Source organism: Cheilinus undulatus, linkage group 10 (genome assembly GCF_018320785.1).
Source record: "Cheilinus undulatus linkage group 10, ASM1832078v1, whole genome shotgun sequence".
Classification (NCBI taxonomy): domain Eukaryota; kingdom Metazoa; phylum Chordata; class Actinopteri; order Labriformes; family Labridae; genus Cheilinus; species Cheilinus undulatus.
Window position 1 is genome coordinate 16525775 of NC_054874.1, and position 22603 is coordinate 16548377.

Below are 22603 nucleotides of genomic sequence, written 5' to 3' on the forward strand. Positions count from 1 at the left end.
TTTCACCACTGGACTTGTTGCACAGGTGGCATCCTATCACAGTACAACACTGGAATTCACTGGGGCTCCTAAGAGCGACCCATTCTTTCACAAATGTTTGTAGAAACAGTCTGCATGCCTAGGTGCTTGATTTTATACACCTGTGGCCATGGAAGTGATTGGAACACCTGATTTCAATTATTTGGATGGGTGACTGAATACTTTTGGCAAAATAGTGTACACATTTCGGTTGGCTCAACTAAAGTAGTTGGGGCAACTATTAAAGTTGAGCCCCAGAAAATGCTGGCTCGACATAAATCTTTATGTTCACTTGATATGTATAGTTTAAGAAACTCTATATAATGTGTTGTATCAAGTAGCTATTTTAGAGTGCACCCAATAATTCATAATTTGTTCACTCAACATTAATCAAGATGATGATTTTTTACACAGCAAACAACTACCTTTTCTTAGACCAACCAATTCCTAGTGCAAAGAATGATGTTATCTCAAATTTACTTTGTGATACCGTACAAACCCCACTGTTTAAACTGCCTGCAGAGAAACTGTGTTTTTGCTGTTAATCCAGATTCCCAAACTGGGTAGGAGATAAAATGATGCCAAATAGGCCAGTTTTTGTATTTGTACACAGTGATGGTGTGTTTTGTGGGCACAGCCCAACTAGTGGCAGATAGTTATTAAGCAATAGCTTGCATTCACCAAAATAACAAGGGCTTGACCATTTGGATGCCTCTCCAATTTTCATTATCATTATTATGATTATGATTGTTTTTTTTTCAGCAGAATACGAGTTGTCTTACAATGTTTACTTAACTGTTAGTAATGGGCTGAGGTTTCATGAGATGTCCTTAATGTTGGCTCAGCAGACCGACGATCAAACAAAATAACCAAAGCTAGACTGACGTTTTGCTAGGCCTGCAGCAAACATGTAAAAATAGTGATACAAGAATGTCATAAACAAGTCAAACATACTGATGGAGAACTGACCATGTACGACTGGGGTAGTGTTACCACTTGTAAATGATCTGATAATTATTCAATTTGTATTAAAACAATGTTAATAATTAAAAGCTCCACTGTTTGACATAATCATGATAATCAAATTGCTCTACTGATGCAAACTAACAGCGCTATGAGCACAAGTTATACTTTATGCAAATTATTTTTGCCCCAGTTGGTTTTTCAAAATCATTGGCTTGGCTGAAAGTTGAAGCATTCACAGAAAGGTGAGCCATTTTATCATGTAAATCCAGAGTGAGTGGGAATTGAATTGAAGAAAAAAGCAGTTACTGAGAGATGCAACTCAAACATAAAAGTTGATTTATATCATAAAGGATTGTTAAGTTTGTCCAAATAAGATACTTTAAGAACTTGAAATATGTTTTTAGATATACCGATAGTGATAGCACTTCAAATTGGCACAATATAAAAAATAGTATTTTTATTTTACTTAATATTCTAAATGTACAAGTGTGGGGATGAACTTCCAGTTGCACCAAGAGCTGACAAATAGGTGCTCAGATTACATCCTGTCCACATCTAGATTGCCAGAAGAAATGTAGTTTTGCAAGTTGCCTCCAAGATCTGTTCAAAATCAAATGTTCACACAATGTGACCAGATCAATTATGCCTGTTTCCCTGCTTCCAGAAGCAAGCAGAAAAGGAGAATCAAGTTTTACAAGTTACATGAGTCTATGATGGAGACAGAACTAATATAGTTCTACACCTTAACTATGAGGCTCAGACATCCTCATGGATCTGTAGCATAATGGCCTGAAATCACTTCATCTGTACCCTGATCTTTGGGTCATGGGCAAATAGTATGTAAAGTTAAAAAAAAAAAAGCAAGCTAGCTTTGCAAACACATGAGAATCCTTTTGGCTGGAAAGCCTCTTTATTTCCCATTTAGATGGTGGCACATTTGTAAGGGACATGCATTTTTGGGACGAGCAGCAGAGATGAGTACTGTATGTGGGTTGTGGCCTTGAAAAATTTGCCAAATCTTCTCTGCCAATGCCAAACAGCTTACGCTGCTGTTGCTACTGACTCTTGTTTTGAGCTTCAGGCACTCCAAGGTGCTGATTGTCAGCACCTGTGAGCATGGGCCCTGCTACAGTTGTCCGTAGGTGTCTGTTCCATAATCACGTTTGACTGATCTGGATAGGACCTGTGCAACATAGAAACTTCAAGCTGATGTTCAGCAAAACCAAGTTGTGTCATTATTTCAGTGAGCCAGAGTACCATCTCCAAACTGAGATGGCAAAGTTCCACCTGACGGGGGGGATGTCAGAGGCAAGCCGCGAACTGGGCGTCCCAAGAAGACGCTACCTAATCCCGTGCTCATGCTCAACATTGCAGACACTGTTCATGTTTATTTTTGGCAGATCTTGTAAATATCTCAAGAAACTTGATATTTCTTATACAATGTTGAAAGAGATGGGATGGAATCCAGAAACAAATTAGCGGTCTCTTGGTGCAACCACAAGTTTGTTACCGTGCTTGTGACCATAGCCAACTGCTTTTCAATTTTTTATCAGCATGAATCAAATATTTTCTCAAAAAGTTTTTCAGTGCAAATACTGGGATGGTTAAGCATAATAAAAGTGATCAATATTAGTTTAAAGTATGTTAACATTTTATGTACTGACAATAGGTAAAGCATTATGTTGAAACCTCATCTCCACTGTGCAACCTCACAGATTTGCAATATGGCTGCATATTCCTTTCACACTTAGAATAAACTGGAGCCAACAATATATATTTTTATAAATTTGCAAGCATCGTTTGTAAATTTATAGCTGATGACATAAAGCATGAGTAAAGTTTTGGAAAAGGGCTGAACTTGCAACGGATCTTCTTTTAAATCTAGAAGTAGAAGAGCATTGTCCAATTTTACATAAATCAACCAGCCGGTCCTGTCCTGCTGTGACATACCTAGTGCCGAGGGTAAAAGAATATAGGCAGGTTTATAATTGCCTAATTTTTTTTTATTCCTAAGTGTCCTTTCATCTAGTCCGCTGAGTGGTGCCTCATTTTGAATCAAACATTCACCATTTTTTATGTGAGACTCTAAACCTTAGTCTTGTTTTGATACACTTGATGCCTTTTCCTCTCTACTCTCTACTTCTTCTTCCTGAGTGACTTTGCAGTCTCTTATATCTTCCATCTCCATCATATCATCCCTGTCTTGACTCACAGTGGGCCTAACCTTTGCTCCAGAAGACTCTCCACTTTGTCTCTTAGGTTCTCCAACACCTGGAGCAAAAACCTCCCTTTCTTTATCAACTGCTGAACTAGTTCCAGATTTGTCACCAAGCTCAGAAGTCTCTCTTTCCTGCTCTTTGGTTGGAGTTGATGAGTCCTCGTTTTCCACCATGGTGACAACAGAAAACTCTCTCTTGCTGTCAGGGCTTGCCTTCACGATTGTCACACCGCTAATCCTGCCCTCTGTAGGCGAGGACAGGGACAATGGACTGGAAGGCGACAGAAGCAAATTGGTGGGTCTGTCTTCATAGAACTGATATCCCTCTACCGGTGAAAGTTTGGCTTTTTTGAGGATCCCAGCCCTCTTCACTTCTGTCTTTTCCTCTCTCCTTGGGATACTGGCTCCTTCTTGCTCTTCTTCCCTCACAGGTAAGGGGCTTGAATCTGTACCCCCTTTAGATGTGACACCTTCTGACTTCAGTGTCAGATGAGGTGAACGTTCAGAGGATTGTTTTTGATCTGCAGGGGAAGAGGGGGTTCTTGGTGATACAGGTGTGGTTTCTAAGTTGAGACCAGATGTAAAACCAGGGGAAGGAGTTCTGACTTGTAGTGGACTAGCACTTAATCCAAAGGATGAAGATGGAGCCCGGCCTGATGGGAGTTTAGGACTTGGAGTAAGTATTGGTGAAAAGCCAGTCTTTGTGGCCTCCAGTGGTGTATTTCTTGTACTTAATTTGGGGCTTGGTGTAATCGCCAGGGGTGAGGTAGGAGTTTTCAGAGAAGAAGCTGAAGATTGAGACTGTATTGGGTATGAAGATGGAGGGGATGACCCTAGGCTTATTAAAGCTAGGTTAGCACCAAAACCTTGATCATTATCTGGACTGGAGCTTTGATCAGGAGGAGTTTGGGTGACTGGATAGTCATTGCTAGGGTAGGATTGAGGCTGATTAGTGGGAATCAAGGATCCGTACATTGGGGCAATGGGTGTGGAGGTCTGTACAGGCCCAGGATCATATCCATCTTCATATTCTAAGACTTTATTCTTGAGGTCTGTTGGTCTCTCAGCTGTCTTTACTATCTGTCCAGATGGAGCAGGAGGTAAAACAGGAAGTGAGTTTGGGGTAGACCCAGCTGGAGGCTTGATCCCAAGGTTTATACCAAGTTCAGGAGAGCGTCCTTGTTGAGAGCCATCCTGAGGAGCACTTCTCAAGTCACAGGTCAAGGGAGCACCTTCTGGATCTGAAGTTTTCGCCTCAGGTTTTGGAAAAGCAGGGATTGGATTTTTTGATGGCTCTGTTTTAGGTTTGATTCCAGGTTTGCTAGAGATAACTTCAGTGTTCTCTCCCAGTGACCGCTCTTCCATCACCACTGGTTGCTGCTGAATAGCAAATCTTACACCTCCAGTCTCCCTTTCAGTCCCCTCTCCTGCTTTAGCAGGAACCGGGTCACTGCCCCGCCTTAACCCAAATATGGTTAAACTCTTTCTGCGTTTCCCCACAGCCGGAGCAACGCCATTGGTGTTCTCTGAAGGCGGTCGGACATCCTTGAACATGTTTCTCAAATTGTATCCACCCTCCTTACGCTCCTCACTATCCTGAGATTGGTTCAGCTGGTCTCCTGAACCGACCAGTGGATTTGGAGCTCCCTGGAGCTTCTTATCAGTGTGAATAACCCGGAACCTGAAATGATTAAGATACACTCTGGGTCAAATGTTTCTGGTACCAACGCTTCTTCCATTTCCATTGAATCATGTGTTGTTACCTGCCAACAGAGAAGACTGTCTGCTCCCCGGGCCGTTGTTTGAAACGAGGAGTTCGGCTGTGTCTTCGTCCCTTTTTAGATTTGACTTGGGCACAGAGGTGGCATGTGTTGTGGTCAGTTCCTGAGTGGACTGTGTGGAGATGGGGAGGAATGCCACCGATGGACTCCTTACGCAACCTGGACATCAACATTATCACAGTTATTATCCTGGTGATAATCTCTACCAGTTCATGGTTCTTTCCATGCTAACAGATAGCTACATGGTTGGATCAACACTTCCTCTTTTATCCTGTAGACATTGTTTGTAGTCTAACAATCAACTTCTGTCAAAAGAAAAAGGATTGTCTACCATGGCAATGAAGAGGTTGTTAAATTGTTATCTGCTTCTATTCGGTTATCTGTTTACAGACAAACCCATCGCCTGATTTGTAAGTACTGCCATCTTGTGGTGGTCTTTTTGTGAATAGATGGTTTAGAAAACTTCTGATAAAGAAACCTTACATTTTAAATACTGGACATTCTTTACAACAACCTGATTTGGAGAAATAGACAAAAAAAGATGACTGCTCATGCTATTCATAGTGTTTTCTTTGCTTAAGTACCTGGTCTATAATGAATACATGCAACTGTAACTTGATTACACCTTACAGTGGTAAAACGCAATACACAGGATTTTTTTTAACGAACCAACTAGAGATAAATTTTAAAATCCTGTCTACAAATCACTCAGGGAGACCAAGTGTGATGTGTGCAATTGCCAATAGAATAAGGAATATACTGTATTTTCAATGATCATTTAAAACATATTTCAGAAAAGTGTGCAACTCAAATTAAATTAGGTTGAAATTAACATGCAATTAACAGGTTTTTTTTGTATGCAAACAATGAAAAACTACATTGTACCAGCTTACCTCGGGTCGTGACGAACACAGACGTTATGGTTTCCAATCATTTCATTGAAAGCTTCCATATTGGCTGTAAATTACAACAAGAAGAACTTAAATTAAAGTTCAAAAATTGAATACTTAGATTAATTTTCTGATAATTACTACTCTAAAAGATGACAATTAAATTCCATCTTGCTGGATTTGTTTGTCCTTTTGGCATGAAAAAGGTCAAATTTAGGTATACTGAAGGGATATTTAAGTATTTTTTTGAGGTGGGTTGCATATGCTACTTGGTAATAATTTTTATATTTGATAAAAGAGATTTCAGTCTTTACTCTGCTACAGCGCTGTGAAAAGTATTCAAAAAGTAAAAATATTTCTTGTTTTTAAGGTGTTTGTCACGCGACGTGTTTCAGGTCATCAAACAAATTTTAATTGGACAACCAAGTAAATACAAAATATAGTTTGTAAATGATGATTTAATTCACTTATGTAAAAAAGCCATCCAAACCTACCTGGCCCTATGTGGAAAAGTCACTAACCCCTCAACATCATAATTAGTTGTGCCACCCTCGGTGGCAACAACAGCAAGCAAGTACTGTATTTGCAAGAACTGGCAATGAGTCTTTCACATTGTTTTGATTTTTTACCCACTCTTCTTTGCAGAACTGTTTTAATTCAGCCATATTAGAGGTTCTGAGCATGAACAGTCTGTTTAAGGTCATGCTAGAGCAACTCAATTAAATTTAAATCCAGGCTACTCCAAAGCTTAATTTTGATTTTTTTTAGGTCATTCAGAGGTGGACTTGGTTGTTCAGATCATTGTCCTGCTGCGTAACGCAAGTGAGCTTGAGGTCACGAATGGTTGGCCAGACATTCTCATTCTGGTAGAGAGCAGAATTCATAGTTCTATCAATTATGGCAAGTCGTCCAGATCCTGGAAAGCAGCCCCAGGCCATCATGCTCCACCAACATAATTGGCTCTTTTTATGAAATGCTGTGTTAGTTTGTAACGCCAGATGTTACCAGACTCAAAAAGTTCAACTTTTGTCTCGTCAGTCCACAGAATATAAACCCAAAAGTCTTGGATTTTTTTTCTGACACAAACTGAGACAAGCCTTTGTGTTCTTTGTGGTCAGCAGTAGTTTTGGCCTTGGAACTCTCCCATTAATGCCACTTTTGCCAAGTCTCTTTCTTATTGTCGAATCAGGATCACTGACTGTACCTGAGTCACTGAAACATTTGTGGATAATGGCTCTCACCATGGTTTACTTGGGTCCCAAAACCCTAGAAATAGCTTTGTAACCATTTCCAGACTGAACAATGTCAATGACTTCGTTTCTTATCTGTTCTTGAATTTCTATAGATCACAACATGATGTATTGCTTTTTGAGATCGTTTGGCCTACTTCACTTTGACAGACAGGTTCTTTTTAGGTGATTCAGGCCTGGGTGTGGCCAGTAAACTGGATTTAAAAATGTGTTTAATCACAGTCAATTCATGATTTAACAAGGGAGGGCAATTACTTTTTCATATAGGGCCAGGTAGGTTTGGATGGCTCTATTCCCTTAATAAATGAAATAGCCATTTAAAAATGCCATTTTGAATTTACTTGGGTTGTCTTTGTCTTATATTAAAATTTGGTCGCTGATCTTAAAAATTTAAGTGTGACGGACATGCAAAAAATAAGGGAATAATCAGAGCTGTATACAGTGCTACAGACAGGTAGCACTGCTCCATTTAATCAAGTGAATTACAAAATGGTTTAAAAATCAATGTTGGCTTAAATGCACACTATCCAGCAACAAACAGGCTATGTGCTCTTCGGCCTCATTGTATTGCTATCCTCTGATTTTTAGGTTACAGGTGTTCTTAGATTTCGTCTCCAGTACCTAATAGAATTAATATTAATCTGTACATTGCACCGCCTGAAAGCAAAAATACTTAGAATTTCCTTTAAATCCAGTGTCAGCAGCTTCCATTTTAAAGTATCCATTATCTATTTTAACCTCCAAAATAAGAAATCATAAAACAGACCACCTTAAAGACACCAAAATCAAACTAAAAGTTCAAACACTTTCCAAACAATGTTTGATATGTTTATGTGTCACCTTCATTTTCAATGATGCATTTTAGGATCTGCTCCACTGTATCCTGGTTCTCATCCTCATCTAAAACACAAAAAACAAACATATTACACTCATAACATTTCATAATATGTACATAACAGTTCTGATCCTCTTTAATTACTTTCAAACAATCACACCCCTGAGGATTATTGAGACTGACACAAGCGTTATCCTGCAAATGAACTTCTGGGTTTGGTTGCTTTTAAAAAAAATTTTTTGTAAAGCTCAATTCTACTTTTAGACAAGTTAATGATCATCTGTCTGTAGTTGTTTAGATGTAAGTTATCAATGTGTAAGTCTCTGTATTCATCTGTAAATGTTAATGCTGAGTAAAGGGGTGAATGTTTGTATTACTTTGTGTTTGTGTGAGTTTTAGGTACACAGACTTGAAAGATGATCACAAAGATTTGTGAGTGTTTGTAAGTTTCTGCAGAAGTGTTTCGGGGGAAAAAGAGCGAGAGGAAAAGAGATGGGATATAATGGATGGAAAGGCTGGAATGGATCGGTATTTTTACTTTTAGCATAAGTTCTATAAACCATCTGTGTTGCTGAATCAATGGCAGCACAGTTATTTCTTGTATTTTGACATTTATATTTTACTTAAGGTGTTTGGAAATACCTGTCTTAAATTGTTCAAAATGCTAACGCAGCTGCGTGAGGGGTCCAGTATTTGTATCACTATGTTGTAGGCATAGTGGTGTGCACAGTGAGCTGGATGGGCTTAGGAAATTTTGACTGGGTGGCACGGGCAAATCCATGGGGTGGTCTGAAATCTGATTAATGGCTGATTTATACTTTTCATCTAATACATAGATTATTGCAGACAGAACCTTCTGTCAATACTCTACATTCCTTTCATTCTTATTGGTGCAGGTTTTCTGGAAGTTTCTGTGAACCGACCAAACATAGCAGAACTTGCTATAAATATTGTGTGACTTTGTAAGGATCCATAAACATAAATATGATGTTAACTTGCCTGGGCACAGATTACACTAAAAACCTCTTCACCTTCTTCTTCAACTCACCGTCTGCATTCCCTCCCAGCTTCTCCTCCTCCTCATCATCATCTTCCATATCCCCAGCGCGACAGCGGTAGCCCTTCTTCTTCAGCAGGTGGCAGATAAGGAAGCCCAGCAGACCAGTGAGGAAGAAGAGGAAGACCACCACAAAGATCATATAGGAAGGGGGATGTTCCCCCGGCCCTGAGACTTCAAGCTCAGTCATACTGTGGGTTCAACTTAAGTCACAGACAAAGAGAGAAACACAGAGAGACAATACCTCAGTGTTTAGATTTTGAACCACTAAAGTGAGTCTATAGTAATATGGGAATTATTAACTGGACATCAAACCCTTAAATTGGCTTTCAATCAATAAACTTGACTTAAAGTCTGTAGTCTTTTTAAACCAACAGAAAGAAACTCCTATTTCTTACTTAAAAGTATTGTTTGTTGTTCAGCTTTGCATAGAAAAACATCACTTGATGCCTACATAATTCACCAATGGCTGATTTCATCAGCAGTGCTGATGCTGGCCAATACCAATGTTAAACCAACATCTGTGCATTCCTACTTCTCAACAAATATGGCAGGTTGACTTCCATTGAAACCAAACAATGAAACAAAAAATCAATGCTGTGGGTATCACTTAATATTTCAAAAATGTTGGATATGTTTATCTTTCACAGTGCAAATTAGTGGTAAATGATACAAACTGGCATGTGAATGGGTTAGTATTTAAATTCACAATAAACTTAAAAACATTCTAATAAAACAAAAAAAAAAAACTCAGAAAAAAATACCTGGATGATTTTATGGCTATTAGAATAAAAATAAACATAAAGTTTATTATTAAGAGACACCAAGGGCTAAATATAACATAGTATCCCACAGCCCACTGGTTCCCAATCTAGGGTCTGGGACCCCCAAGGGGCTGCCAGAGATCTCAGGGGCAGACTGAGTCTTTGTCTGCTCTGAGGTTGTCAAAATAAAATGGGCATATATTAACTAAAATCATGATAAAATACTCACAAACAGTTTCCACAAAAGTCTTTGGTAGGAAAAGGCTGTGTAGACCTATTTTCTTAGGGTTTTTCAATTAAACTATTGAACTCAGTGCAGATTTTTCACAGAGACATATCACATTCTTATTTGTGTGAGTCCCTGTGGGGCTCAGGTCTAGATACAGGTAGAGGGGGGCTCCAAGGAAAAAAGACTAGGAACCACTGCTATGGCCAAACCTTAATTCAAGAAAACACTTTAATAAAGAGACCTACCAGCCTTCTTGACGGTTCAAATCATCTTTAAGTCTTCTGCTGCAGGCTGGTCAACATCGATAATCAGTCTGTAGGAAACACAGGAAGAAAGCAATCCAAATGAGGTAATCAGAATCTTGATCCTAATCAACTGAAGCAAATTAATCCTAACAGTTAACTCTTCTCAAATTAAATTAACTTAAAAGAGGAAGAAAACAAGAGATAGAGACATGTAAAGGAGAGGTGCATGCAAGCAGCTCCTTTTCATGGTGTTTTTTTTTTCCATATAAGAAAAAACAAGTTTCTAACCAAGCAGCCATGATAAAAAGAAAGTTCCCAGATACATACGTATATAAATATAGGATTTTTTTCCTTTCTCAAATTCACTGATATTTTAAAATCTCTCTGGTTGTCCACAGAACAAAAGAGAAAGACCAGGCAGGTTTCATAATCCAATAATATCACGTCATTACATCATCGACAACAGCTAGTGAGCACTGGGAGAAACATCTGCTAAAACAAGGTAAAAAGGTTAAAAAAGTGTTAATGTAAAACAAAAAAATGTTTGCTAAATAATTTTGGACAACTAATGCTAACAAGCCACAGTTTTGAGGCTAACGTTAGTGCAGTGCCTTTCTTACTGACTATGAATTACTTATTGCTTTATTATTATAAATTTATTTTTCAATCGAAGAATCCAAAATGACTCCCTTATTGGTGCTACTTGTATTTGTTTTTATCATTTCTGTGTACCTTTTCTTATTTCGAGATATTGCAGTGAAAGTTATTTGTCATTTACAAAGATGTATGGGGCCATGGCAGGCACAACAACTGAAAAATGCCTTTATTGCAACAATTTCCTTTCAATTTCTGCACTTTTTGTGTTCTGTCCTGCAAAATAACATTTGCATGAATCCCAACAAAATAAGGGTTACATTTTTTTTTCTAATTTTTATCAAAAATGTTTGAACTAAATTCTTTTTCACAATTCTTGTTACTTCTCAAATATGCATATACACTATAGCTTATTTTGATGTAGGCCTGTGTCCTATACATTTTTTTGTTATATAATTTTTTCCTTAAAATGCAATGTTCAAATGTTTTTGTGATAGATTACATATAAACAGATAGTTCTTACCATTCTTCTGTGTGTCAATAGTAGATATATCCAAAAAATTATAGTCCCAGAAAAATAAATGTATTAAAAAAAAATACTGGCAGAAAAAAATATGGTTTGTAGACAGTTTAAAAGCGTGTGTTGGAAAACAAGCTGCACCAGTGGACAGTGGGTGCCCCTCCTGCACAGTTTAGATTTCCCTCAGACCCTTCTACTCTCTATCTACAGAGGAATGAAAGCAGAGCAAGTTTATGCCATTAAACTCTAGTTTAAGATGCAAAACAATCTCAGTCCAATTCTCAGCACTGTAGATTACATATGAATTTAATAATGAAATAAGTGATGTAATGTGAAAGCGCAATAAAAAAGTATAAGAAGGCACACACAGTATTAGTGAACGTTCAGTTTCTTATCAGAGAGAACCTCCTGCTGTTTATCAGCGTCTTTAAACACTATTGACACACAAACGTGCACACACATACACACACGTACAAACGCAAACACACACTTATCAGGGGATGTTCCCTCTTAAACATTTTGGGTGGCAGAAAACTGATAGTACATATCACTGGTGCTCAACACTACTCAGTTCTAAAACCGTTTTTTTCAGTCTGTCCGACTGAAAACATGAATCAATATTTGTTGAGTGGCACAAAATTCATACAGATTTAACATTTGTGACAGACTTCTTTTCCAATAGCGCCCCTGTTAAGGGCAACTTTAGCAGAGAAGGTAGATTTGGTCATCTCTCAAGTGAAAAAGTTGGGGGTTCAATCCCCAACTCCTGCAGTTACAGGTCGATGTGTCCTTAGTTGAGACATTGAACCCCAATTTAACTTTTAACCCACCACCCACTGTTTTGGTAGTTGAAACTTTTAAACAATGGGCCATCTTCTCAGTAAGACTCATCGACCCAGTGGCCCTTACAGCAGGACGCTGTCTGATAGTAAGAGTAAGAGAGAAACGTACGGACTGGAATGTTTATAATTCTTTGGATCTTGATGAGAGGACTGAGGGGACATCTTCTTATATAAGATTCCTAAAAAACTCTGAAAAAAAACATTCTTTGCTTTATAAATAGTTTTTATTGTAGTTTACTATTGGTTGTTTTTTTTTAAATTTAGTATAATTGATTCTGATTGATGCTGCTTTTTCAAATAACCTCTATTGTAGATTTAAAGAGAATTTGTCTGTGGTTATGTTTCATTTACATTGTGATATTTTTCTGCTAGTATAGAGGGTCAGTAGTCATTCTCAGAATTTCGATTCATTCAAATAGAAATATTTGTTAAATAATATTACTCTTCTATAAATATCATTATGTCAGTCTTTACCCAAAGACTTATTTATTGCTTCTCTTTGGTTGTGGTTCCCTGTTTTCAGGGTCCCACCATGTTACTTATCAATCTTGATTAATATTTATGATTAATTATATTAATAATCATAACAAATATTAATTTCAACAATAACTAAAAACTGGCATCAAAACCCCAACAAGTCCATTTAACAATTTATCATTTATACTGTTTTTGAGTAAAAGATTCCAATTTTGAATGGCGATAAACGTGTTTGTGCAAGGTTGTCAAATTTGAATACTTTATGTTTTTATGATACCATGTTTTTTCAATGAAACAATCAATGTAACTGATAAACATTGGAGGGATTATACAAAACAGAAAATATCACATGAGAACATAGAGTGGTGGTGTGATATTGTACTGGTAAAGCAAAAACTTCCATGAATGTATTAAATCGTCGGACCAGTAACACTCATGAAAATACGCTTTTCACAGTTTGCATCTTCTTTCTAGCCTTGACAAAAACCTTCAGCTCCTCTTCACTCTATTTTTAACCACACTCACTGAAGTTTCTCCTTCACCTTCAGCCTGCTGTCACATCATTTTCCTCTCTGTGTAAACCTTCTACCACATCACTGTTCAGGTCAGTCAGTGTTCAGAGATCCTGTCGTCACTGTCAGATACAATGAAACCACTTCCTGTTTTCTTTGTGAGAGCAAGGAGTTGCACACAAACACACAAAATCCCTATGAAACTCACAGCAAGGTTTACTGTGATTACAAGTGCAAGAAAAAGACATTTTGTTATTTAGTTTCACTTTAAGCACTTGAAACACTGAAGGACATGTCCAGAAACAGCCAGGAGTAACTCCAAAAAGTGAGTATACAACAATATACATGTCCCCTTCCTTTACAACTAAATTAACTCTGTAGGTGGGTTAAGAATGAAAGCAAAGAAAATGATGCTCTACTAATTGGAGCAGTACAGTTAAAACAGCTGATAGACATTGTGGCTTTAAGCAAGCAGTTTAAAGGCCAACTCAAATAATATGCAGAAAAGGAGCCACAGGTCAAATTCATACTAAGGCTTCAAGGTCAACAGCTGCAGTAAATGGGGCATGGTCAAGCCAGGTCATCTGCTCCTTGCGTGTCTCCACTGAATGTAGAGCAAACACCTCTCAGAGCAGAGATTTCATTTAGGGGTGACAACAACGACAGAGAAGGAATACCGTGGTCACACCTTTTTAAAAAGAAGTTGAATACTTCAGTGTTTTTAAAAATATTCTAGGGTTTGTATTCACAAACATTCACAGAGCTCCTATCTTAAAAAATCCCCTAGACAGTTCATCTCTGATGGCCGCTTTATCTGACACAGAACGGAAATACACGCTGAAACATTTGAAATAAAATCAGATTAAACTTTCATGACGGGTTATGGTAAGGGTTAGGAAAAGTAAAAAGATAAAAATCCAACTAAACCTGATTACAAAACTTAATAAAGCCAAGTAAACAGTCTGCTAACAAGAAAATAGCTCAAAAAAATTTAAACACAACAGGTGTATCTTACGTAGCTCTGTTAGCTGTGTTAGCCACGTAGCTAACATAGCTAAAACTAAGCTCACAAAACAGCTACAAAAGCTATGCATCTATGTTATCTATATAGCTGAATTAGCAATAGCTGTGTTTGCTAAAATTCATGTTGCCAAAGCTAACTTATAACTTAGCCAACTAGCTACTGTGGCAAAACCAAGCTTACAAGGCAGCTTTGTGAGCAACTCATCTACAGTATCTACATAGCTACGTTGCTTTCGCTATTTTTGCTAATACTTTCATCTAAATCTACCTATTTTGGCATAACTAGCATAGCTATGTTAGCTTTAGCTAAAGCTAACAAAGTTAACTGTGTAACTACTTCTAAAACAAGTTTATCCACTTTATTCCTAGCCCCCCCCCCCCCAATTACTTTGTGTGAAATAACTTCCAGTCCTTAGTTACCTCAGATAACCTAGACAAGCATATTTAGCTTACTATTAGCTTTGTATCAGTATAGTAATAGAAAATCAAGTTTTGTTAAAGGACTTTGGACACCACCTTCAGTTAACATTTCTCTAGTTTGTGGGGATGCTTAAGTAATTTCACCTACTAATCCCGCTTAAAATGTGGGAATTACATTGATATGACTCAAGTTGACAACTCTTCAGCTTGGTAAATCTCAAATTATGTATGAAGAATTAATGATAAATGAATATTGAAAGAATCATCCCCGATGAATTTAGACAGTGAACAGCATGTTCAAAACACTGTTGTTAATGATATATTTATTAGTACCACAAATGGTGCAACAGGAGCAGAGCATTACAGAAAATATAATTTATAACTTTCATAGTATAACTGTAGCAAAATGTTTGATTTAATAAAACTGAAGCAGTATTTACTACAGCAAATATTTCTCTCTTTCAGAATAACCGCTGGTGCTAAATCCGCTTTTTTATATGGTTACTGCACCGTAAGTTCCACCCACATTCGTGGCTACCGTAAAATGAACAGAATTTATTCCAAGATTAGACCTCTGATCTTTTTCTGTTTTATTTCTGAAATGTTCCTTAGTCAATGTTTGTAATGTGGTTACTTCATAAATGTAACTGCCAGACTTTATTTATGAACAGAGTTAAATTAAAAAAGTATATATGTAAAACTAGAAATACGTTGTGCGGGCAAATTATGGCACTTCTTTTCTGAGATATACAGCATCTCAGATGAACAAGACTAAATAACACTCAGAGCAACTCTGAGTAAAGACAGACAACACTTTTATTTACACATGTGGACAAAATTGTTGGTACCCTCTGTTAATGAAAGAAAAACCCACAATGGTCACATGAATAACTTGAATCTGACAAAAGTGCTAATAAATAAAAAATCAATGAAAATTAACCAATGAAAATCAGACATTACTTTTGAACTGTGGTTCGACAGAATTATTTTAAAAAACAAACTGATGAAACAGGCCTGGACAAAAATGATGGTACCCCTAGAAAAGATTGAAAATAAGGTGACCATAGGGACATGTTCAACCAAGGTGTGTCCTCTAATTAGAATCACATGTGTCTACAAACTTGTAATCAGTCAGTCGGCCTATTTAAAGGGTGACAAGTAGTCACTCTGGTGTTTAGTGACATGGTGTGTACCACACTAAACATGGACCAGAGGAAGTGAAGGAGAGAGTTGTCTCAGGAGATTAGAAAGAAAATTATAGACAAGCCTGTTAAAGGTAAAGGCTATAAGACCATCTCCAAGCAGCTTGATGTTCCTGTGACTACAGTTGCACATATTATTCAGAAATTTAAGATCCACGGGACTGTAGCCAACCTCCCTGGACGTGGCCGCAGGAGGAAAATTAATCACAAATCGAAGAGACGGATAATAGGAATGGTAACAAAAGAACCCAGAACAACCTCCAAAGACATTAAAGGTTAACTCCAAGGTCAAGGTACATAAGTGTCAGATCACACCATCCGTCGTTGTTTGAGCCAAAGTGGACTTCATTGTAAACGACCAAGAAGGACACCGCTGTTGAAAACAAATCATAAAAAAGCGAGACTGGAATTTGCCAAACTGCATGTTGACAAGCCACAAAGCTTCTGGGAGAATGTCCTATGGACAGATGAGACAAAACTGGAACTTTTTGGCGAGGCACATCAGCTCTGTGTTCACAGACGCAAAAATGAAGTATACCAAGAAAAGAACACTGTCCCTACTGTGAAACATGGAGGAGGCTCTGTTATGTTCTGGGGCTGCTTTGCTGCATCTGGCACAGGGTGTCTTGAATCTGTGCAGGGTACAATGAAATCTCAAGACTATCAAGGTATTCTTGAGAGAAATGTGCAGCCAAGTGTCAGAAAGCTTGGTCTCAGTCGCAGGTCATGGGTCTTGCAACAGGATAATTACCCAGAACACACAGCTAAAAACACCCAAGAATGGCTAAGAGCAAAACGCTGGACTATTTTGAAGTGGCCTTCTATGAGCCCTGATCTAAATCCTATTGAACATCTGTGGAAGGAGCTGAAACATGGCGTCTGGAGAGGGCACCCTTCAAACCTGAAACAACTGGAGCAGTTTGCTCATGAGGAGTGGGCCAAAATACCTGCTGAGAGGTGCAGAAGTCTCATTGAAAGTTACAAAATAGTTTGATTGCAGTGATTGCCTCAAAAGGTTGTGCAAAAAAATATTAAGTTAAGGGTACCATCATTTTTGTCCAGGCCTGTTTCATCAGTTTGTTTTTTAAAATAATTCTGTTGAACCACAGTTCAAAAGTAATGTTTGATTTTCATTGGTTAATTTTCATTGATTTTTTATTTATTAGCACTTTTGTCAGATTCAAGTTATTTATGTGACCATTGTGGGTTTTTCTTTCATTAACAGAGGGGTACCAACAATTTTGTCCACTTGTGTAAGTGAGAGGTTTTAAACAGATGCACCTACACAGTACTCTCCTCATATGCTGATTAAACTATCAGTGACGGGATACACCTGTGGAGTAAAACACATTTAGAGCAATCACCATGCATGCCTCACAAAGTCAAAGACTAACTGAAATTTGACTGAATCTATAATTCATAGACAATATTTTTAATCAGAACTCCAAATTGCTCTCCTTGCTGTACCGTCATACTTATTTGCAGCTGCTAATTTTAGTAGAAAATGTAAATTATTTTATTGCGAGGCTGTCACACAGATACAATAGTGTGTTATCACCTAACTCCCAACCTTTCTGCCATTTTCTCCTCTATTACAGAAACTCAGTGCCTTAAAAGCCCTCCTCACTACTCCTAGTCATCTTTTTCCTTTAGAGCTCTCTTAGGGGCCAAGATGTACTGTGAATAAGTTTTTCTTTACAAGGTTTTCGCCTTACCTGAAAGAGGTATTGATAGAAAAAGAAATGGTTCAATGAATTTTATAAGAATTTTGCCACTAGAAGCACTGTTGGATTTAGAAAGTTTTAAAATAGGCCCTTGTACTTTATGTCAAGTACTAATTTGCCAAAGCAACTTTCACTTGTATTGAGGTAGTATTCGACCAGGAGTATCTATATGTTGACTCAAGTAGCTGTGTACTTTGTCTGATGGGAAGGTGGAAAGGTAGCTGATGCTTTCAAACTCATGGACAGTCACAGACACACTGCTGAACGAAGCAGAGATGACTCAGCATCTTTATGACCTCGACTGAATCACCTCACCGAGTGTGTGTCCAGACCGCAGAGTGTTTCTTTCAATGCAGTTATAAATACAGAAAGGTGAAGGCTGGATGTGTGTTTGAGAGAGAGAGAGAGAGAGAGAGAGAGAGAGAGAGAGGATGGTTGTGTTTGGATGAACCAGTCATAACATCAGAGAGCTCTGACATCACTGGGATCTATTATAGTTTACCTGCGTCATGACAAGGAGGAAAGAAGGTGGGGCTACTGTATTTTATATGTATGAACATTGTTATGATGCAGTGAAGGCTCATCCATTGCACCAGTCCTGTCATTATGAGTCAAGTTTTACATCACATGCATACACAATGAAGTCATTGTTAGTGCTTTTGTTACTTTAAATCACAGGGTGATCCTTCAGCCTGTCTGTCACATTTTTAAGCCAGGCAAAGGTTGACCTATGATTAGCTTTGAGGTTATGAATAGGTTGACAACTCATTCCTTCAGATTCATTCTCCAGCAATCAGAGAATACATGCAATCCCACACCATGCAGAAGATGCAGGTTGTACGTAAAACAACCTGCCAGTCACTTATCACATGTCTACAGTTTGACTGTGACCTGAAATTTGTTTAGCCAATATCCAGTTTTAAACAATACATCTGGAACATAAAAGATAGAAATTAAGGAATCTGCGAATCCGACAGATGGGTGGGACACCTCTGGTGTGAAAAAAGAAATGTTTTACCCTATAAGGCTGAAACTAGGGGGTGTCCAAACAGGTTTGAGGGCTAAATGGGACCTAAAGTCCATTTTTAGTTGGCCTGCAGCAAATTCTAAAAATCTAGTAAAATATGGCCCGAATTAAACGTGAAACTTGTACAGTACCTTATTGGACTCTCTGAGATGCTCTCCTTGTCATTTTGGCCTTCATTGACTCTTGTGCTGTTGATGACATCCTCTGTATTTACTTCTTAGTTATCTAAAAATAAGATGGCTTTGACTCGAGCCAGACTCTAGTCACAAACTGAATGACTTTGTACTGAACCTAACTATATTATGATGGACTTACAGCTTGAAATACTTGAGATTTAAAGATGTGCTTGTGATTTAAAACTTGTCATGAATCAATTAGTTTGACTCCTGTGGTTGCTCAAACAATGGAAAACTGGGGGGAATATTTGTTGCAAAGTTGAGCTTTGAATAACATCACCTTAACAGCTAGCTTAAGTAAACTTATTCGCTGGCTGGTTTAAAGGCTGTAAACTATGACAATGGAGTGCTGAAAACTATGACAATGAAGTTAATCTTAGCTCATTTGGCAAAGAGTGCTGCTGACTTATTTAAGACTCAAAAATTCAAAGTTTCAGACTTCAGACTTGGAAAACAGTTTCCACAACAATGGCCATAAACATTCTAGTTTCCACTCCAAATATATGATATTGTGCAATTGAAGCCTTAAATCAGTTCACTTTAATATGCAAAATTAAAAGTATTGCTACAGAATGAAACATGTTTAAAATGTCAAAATTATATCTTTCAGTACTTTCCGAATCTGCTGATTTGAATTCAATATACAGTACATATTTTCAGCAAAATTTTTCTGCAGAATAAGCCACAGAACATAGTTTATAAGGGTATATGTGTTCTCATGCAGGATATATTACTATTAAAGTATAAATAACAAACTGAAGCTTTATCCTTTCTCTTAACTGTGAAGGAAAAAAAACATGACAAATCAGGGTTGTGTCACTGACTAATTTTCAGTTTCTGAAGAGCAACTTTCTGTCCCCTGGTGGATTGTTTGTGCAATGCATAAATGTAATCTTTTTTGTAAGGAAACAAATGACCATGTACTGAATAAAACACTCTCAAAAGTGGTCATCAAATATATATTTTTTTGGCTATACAGGGTTGAATTGATTTCTTTATTTGCAGAGGGCATTTAGTGAATAATTTACTTGTATATAAATTCTCCCAAGAGGCAAAACACTTCCCATGTGTGGTTTTAACATTATGTAAAAGTAGGCAATTGCCTAGGGCCTTAAGCTCCAAGGACCCTTAAATATTGTAAATATATGTGTGCATCAAATACAATGTAAAAGTAAAATAATTTGCATTGATTCATGTGTATTCTATCAAATTCAACCACTGAGAGTGAATAAACAGCATCAAAGTTAAGTTTGAGTTAAAGTCTCTGGCGAGAACTCCCAGCTTAAACAGAAAAGACGAAGACCTTTAAAAAAGCCCTAAAATGTTTTAACATCCACTTGCAGCTCGTTAGATCCCTCAAGACATATTTAAACAATAAGTTGGGGGATAACTATGTGGTACACTGGTATGCCAACAATAAAAATGGGGGACTTGGGAGAAATACTGCTTCTCCAGTAATAAACATAGATGATTGCTGTGATAAACCAACATCAATTTCAATAGTTTCATTGGCAAAACCCTGAGAAAAATATGTCTACATATATTCAAAATTCAAAAAGACTAAATAGTTGAGATTTGGGTGGGCGATGTCCTGTAGTCCTGTGGCTTAGTTAACTAAGAGATGCTGTCAAATAATGTGTTCACTTGATATGTTTGCTTTCAGCAAAATTGGAAAGGGCCCCATACTGGCCTTTGCCTGCGGCCTCCAAGTTTCAAACATCGCCCCTGCCTCTTCCTATCACTCATAGTAACATAAATAAAAGAACACCTCTGTGCATGACTTTTAGCATGTACTAGCCTGCATTAGCAACGAAATGAGTGCCTTCTGATTAATATTTGATAACTTTGTAGGAAATGTTGTGAACTTTTTTCCTCTGCTGCTGATCTTCGTTTACATTCCGGACCAGACCATATTCGCACTAAGAAGTCAAAAGTCTGCGCTCTACTCCCCAGGGAGTCCAAAAGAAAATCCACGACAGAGATCTATTTTTAGCGTTTTACAATGGGAACCTCCACAGAGCTAATGATTTCTAGTTGTGCGTAGGAATATCAGCCTCCAGCTCTGTGATCCGGCCAATCATTCACACGAAATTCAATTCGAAAAAACTCAAATCCTATCCTGGTCATTTCGATAAAGGCCAGAAAACAATTACAGAAATATGCAACTGTTTCTCTTAGAACATATTCACATGTTCTTCAATTCGGCTAAAACAAAAAACACCAGTCCTTAAATCCTAATTTAACTTGTCTTACCTTTAGCGTGCTGTAAGCAGCGGGCCAAGCGAGCTTCGGTTGATCTTGGTAGGGGACTTCACGCTCACAGGAAACATTTTCCAAGTTTTCTACACTACCAGTAACATACATCGACATATTAAACAGAGCCGAATTTACCAGCCCACACTATTTTTCCTTAAATATTATTATTCTCACAGTAGTCTGTAAGGTTACATTTCGATAAGCCACAAAGCATCAAAGTGGGAGATTCTCCAACGAAGTCTGGCGACCATTTTTATGCGCGGCTATACTTGTTATTAACTAAAGTAACGCTGAATCACTGCATCATCTCCCCCACCCATACATCACACCTAAACATCAGAGTCGTCGTCATGTGGGTGGGACCACCCAAAGTGAGGGGGTCCATTCACCGAGCCCACAAACACACCTAAACTCTATAAGCATCCTCAAGGTTAAATGTCTAATGAGTCTAAAAATGCACGGAGGCTCAGAAACATTTCCGCGATTCTGACTCAACCATGCAGGATATTCACCTTCAGTCAGGCAGAGAGTCAGGCAGGTCCTGCTCGGTGGTCCTCAAAGTGGGCTGCGGTCCCATGGCTGTACTCCTCACCGTGCCTCCGTGTCCTCTGGTCGGAGTTGCTGGAGGATGCGTCGGTCTGCTGAGGAGGGCAGAATGACAGGAAGCTGGGAGGCATCCGTCTTTCTGCGCCATAGGCTGCTGCTGCCTCTGCTGCGAGATTGAGTTTAACCTTCGTTTATTTTAGAGGGAGGCAGCAGAGCTCCACCGTGCTTCACATTCACTGAAACATGCTGCGCACATCTGTTTTATTTATAGGTTTCACCCTTTACCCATACAAAGAAACTGAATACAGAGTGGGCTATCAAAAAAAAGAAAATCTCTAAATAATCAAAAACAAAAATAACTTTTAGTTATAAAAAGAAAGAGCACCCACGAATTTTATATCCTGAAAAGTCAAAAAACTTGAAATTTCATATGAAATCTCCATAAAGCAGTGGTGTACGCGGATATTTGATTAACTGATATTTTTATTTCGATCATCTTTACTGGCAGCTTAAACAGTTTAAAGGAACAAATATAAGTGAACAGCAAGAAAAGAAAAATCAAAAACAAACAAAAAAGTTACTTTCACGTGAAATACTTGAACATTCTCAGCATGGTTATTAAGGAGTATAAGAAATATTAACTTATTCTACCCCTTTAATTTCTACTTTAATTTTATCAATACTTCCTAAATGCAATCATAAGATGATCTCAATTCTACCATCAATTTTGAACCTTATACTGTGAGTATATTACTTATACAGAAAATACAAACAAGTGTTTTTCCATTCAAACTAGGCTACATGCTTACTACAGCTAAATACATATTTACAGCAACAATTTAATCCAAATAGCAACTAACACCTTGTGATAATTATTGATCATGGTACTTCTTGAGAATTATTTCTTAATTCCTTTTTTTAACAGAATAATGCTTGAAATTTGTTTCATGTCAGCACTTCATCTGCTTCACAGTTTAACTTCTCAAGTGGTGAGACAGAAACTTCTCACAAGTCAATTTTTTGAGTTTTAG

At 37.8% G+C, this 22603-nt stretch overlaps 2 protein-coding genes across 4 annotated transcripts in view; one reads left to right on the top strand and one right to left on the bottom strand.

Moving 5' to 3' along the window:
• Positions 1-85: 85 nt before the first annotated feature.
• rell2 (RELT like 2) lies at positions 86-21720 on the bottom strand. 3 transcript variants are annotated; one of them, XM_041797182.1, is made up of 7 exons: positions 21539-21720; positions 10254-10321; positions 9007-9218; positions 7964-8023; positions 5877-5940; positions 4966-5142; positions 86-4883 (listed from the first exon to the last, which is right to left on the bottom strand). In XM_041797182.1, exons 3-7 carry the CDS (start codon positions 9203-9205, stop codon positions 3077-3079), a joined length of 2307 nt encoding a protein of 768 aa, XP_041653116.1. In that variant the 5' UTR covers positions 9206-9218; positions 10254-10321; positions 21539-21720; the 3' UTR covers positions 86-3076. The 3 variants fall into 3 exon arrangements, with proteins under 3 accessions (XP_041653116.1, XP_041653117.1, XP_041653115.1); XM_041797183.1 differs by lacking the exon at positions 21539-21720 and adding an exon at positions 21024-21174; XM_041797181.1 differs by lacking the exon at positions 21539-21720 and adding an exon at positions 11371-11693.
• Positions 10739-22603, top strand: part of trappc11 (trafficking protein particle complex subunit 11) — a 35881-nt gene continuing 24016 nt past the window's right edge. The window contains exon 1 of the mRNA XM_041797180.1: positions 10739-10755. The gene's annotated coding sequence lies outside the window, so the exon portion shown is untranslated. The remainder of the gene's footprint in view (positions 10756-22603) is intronic.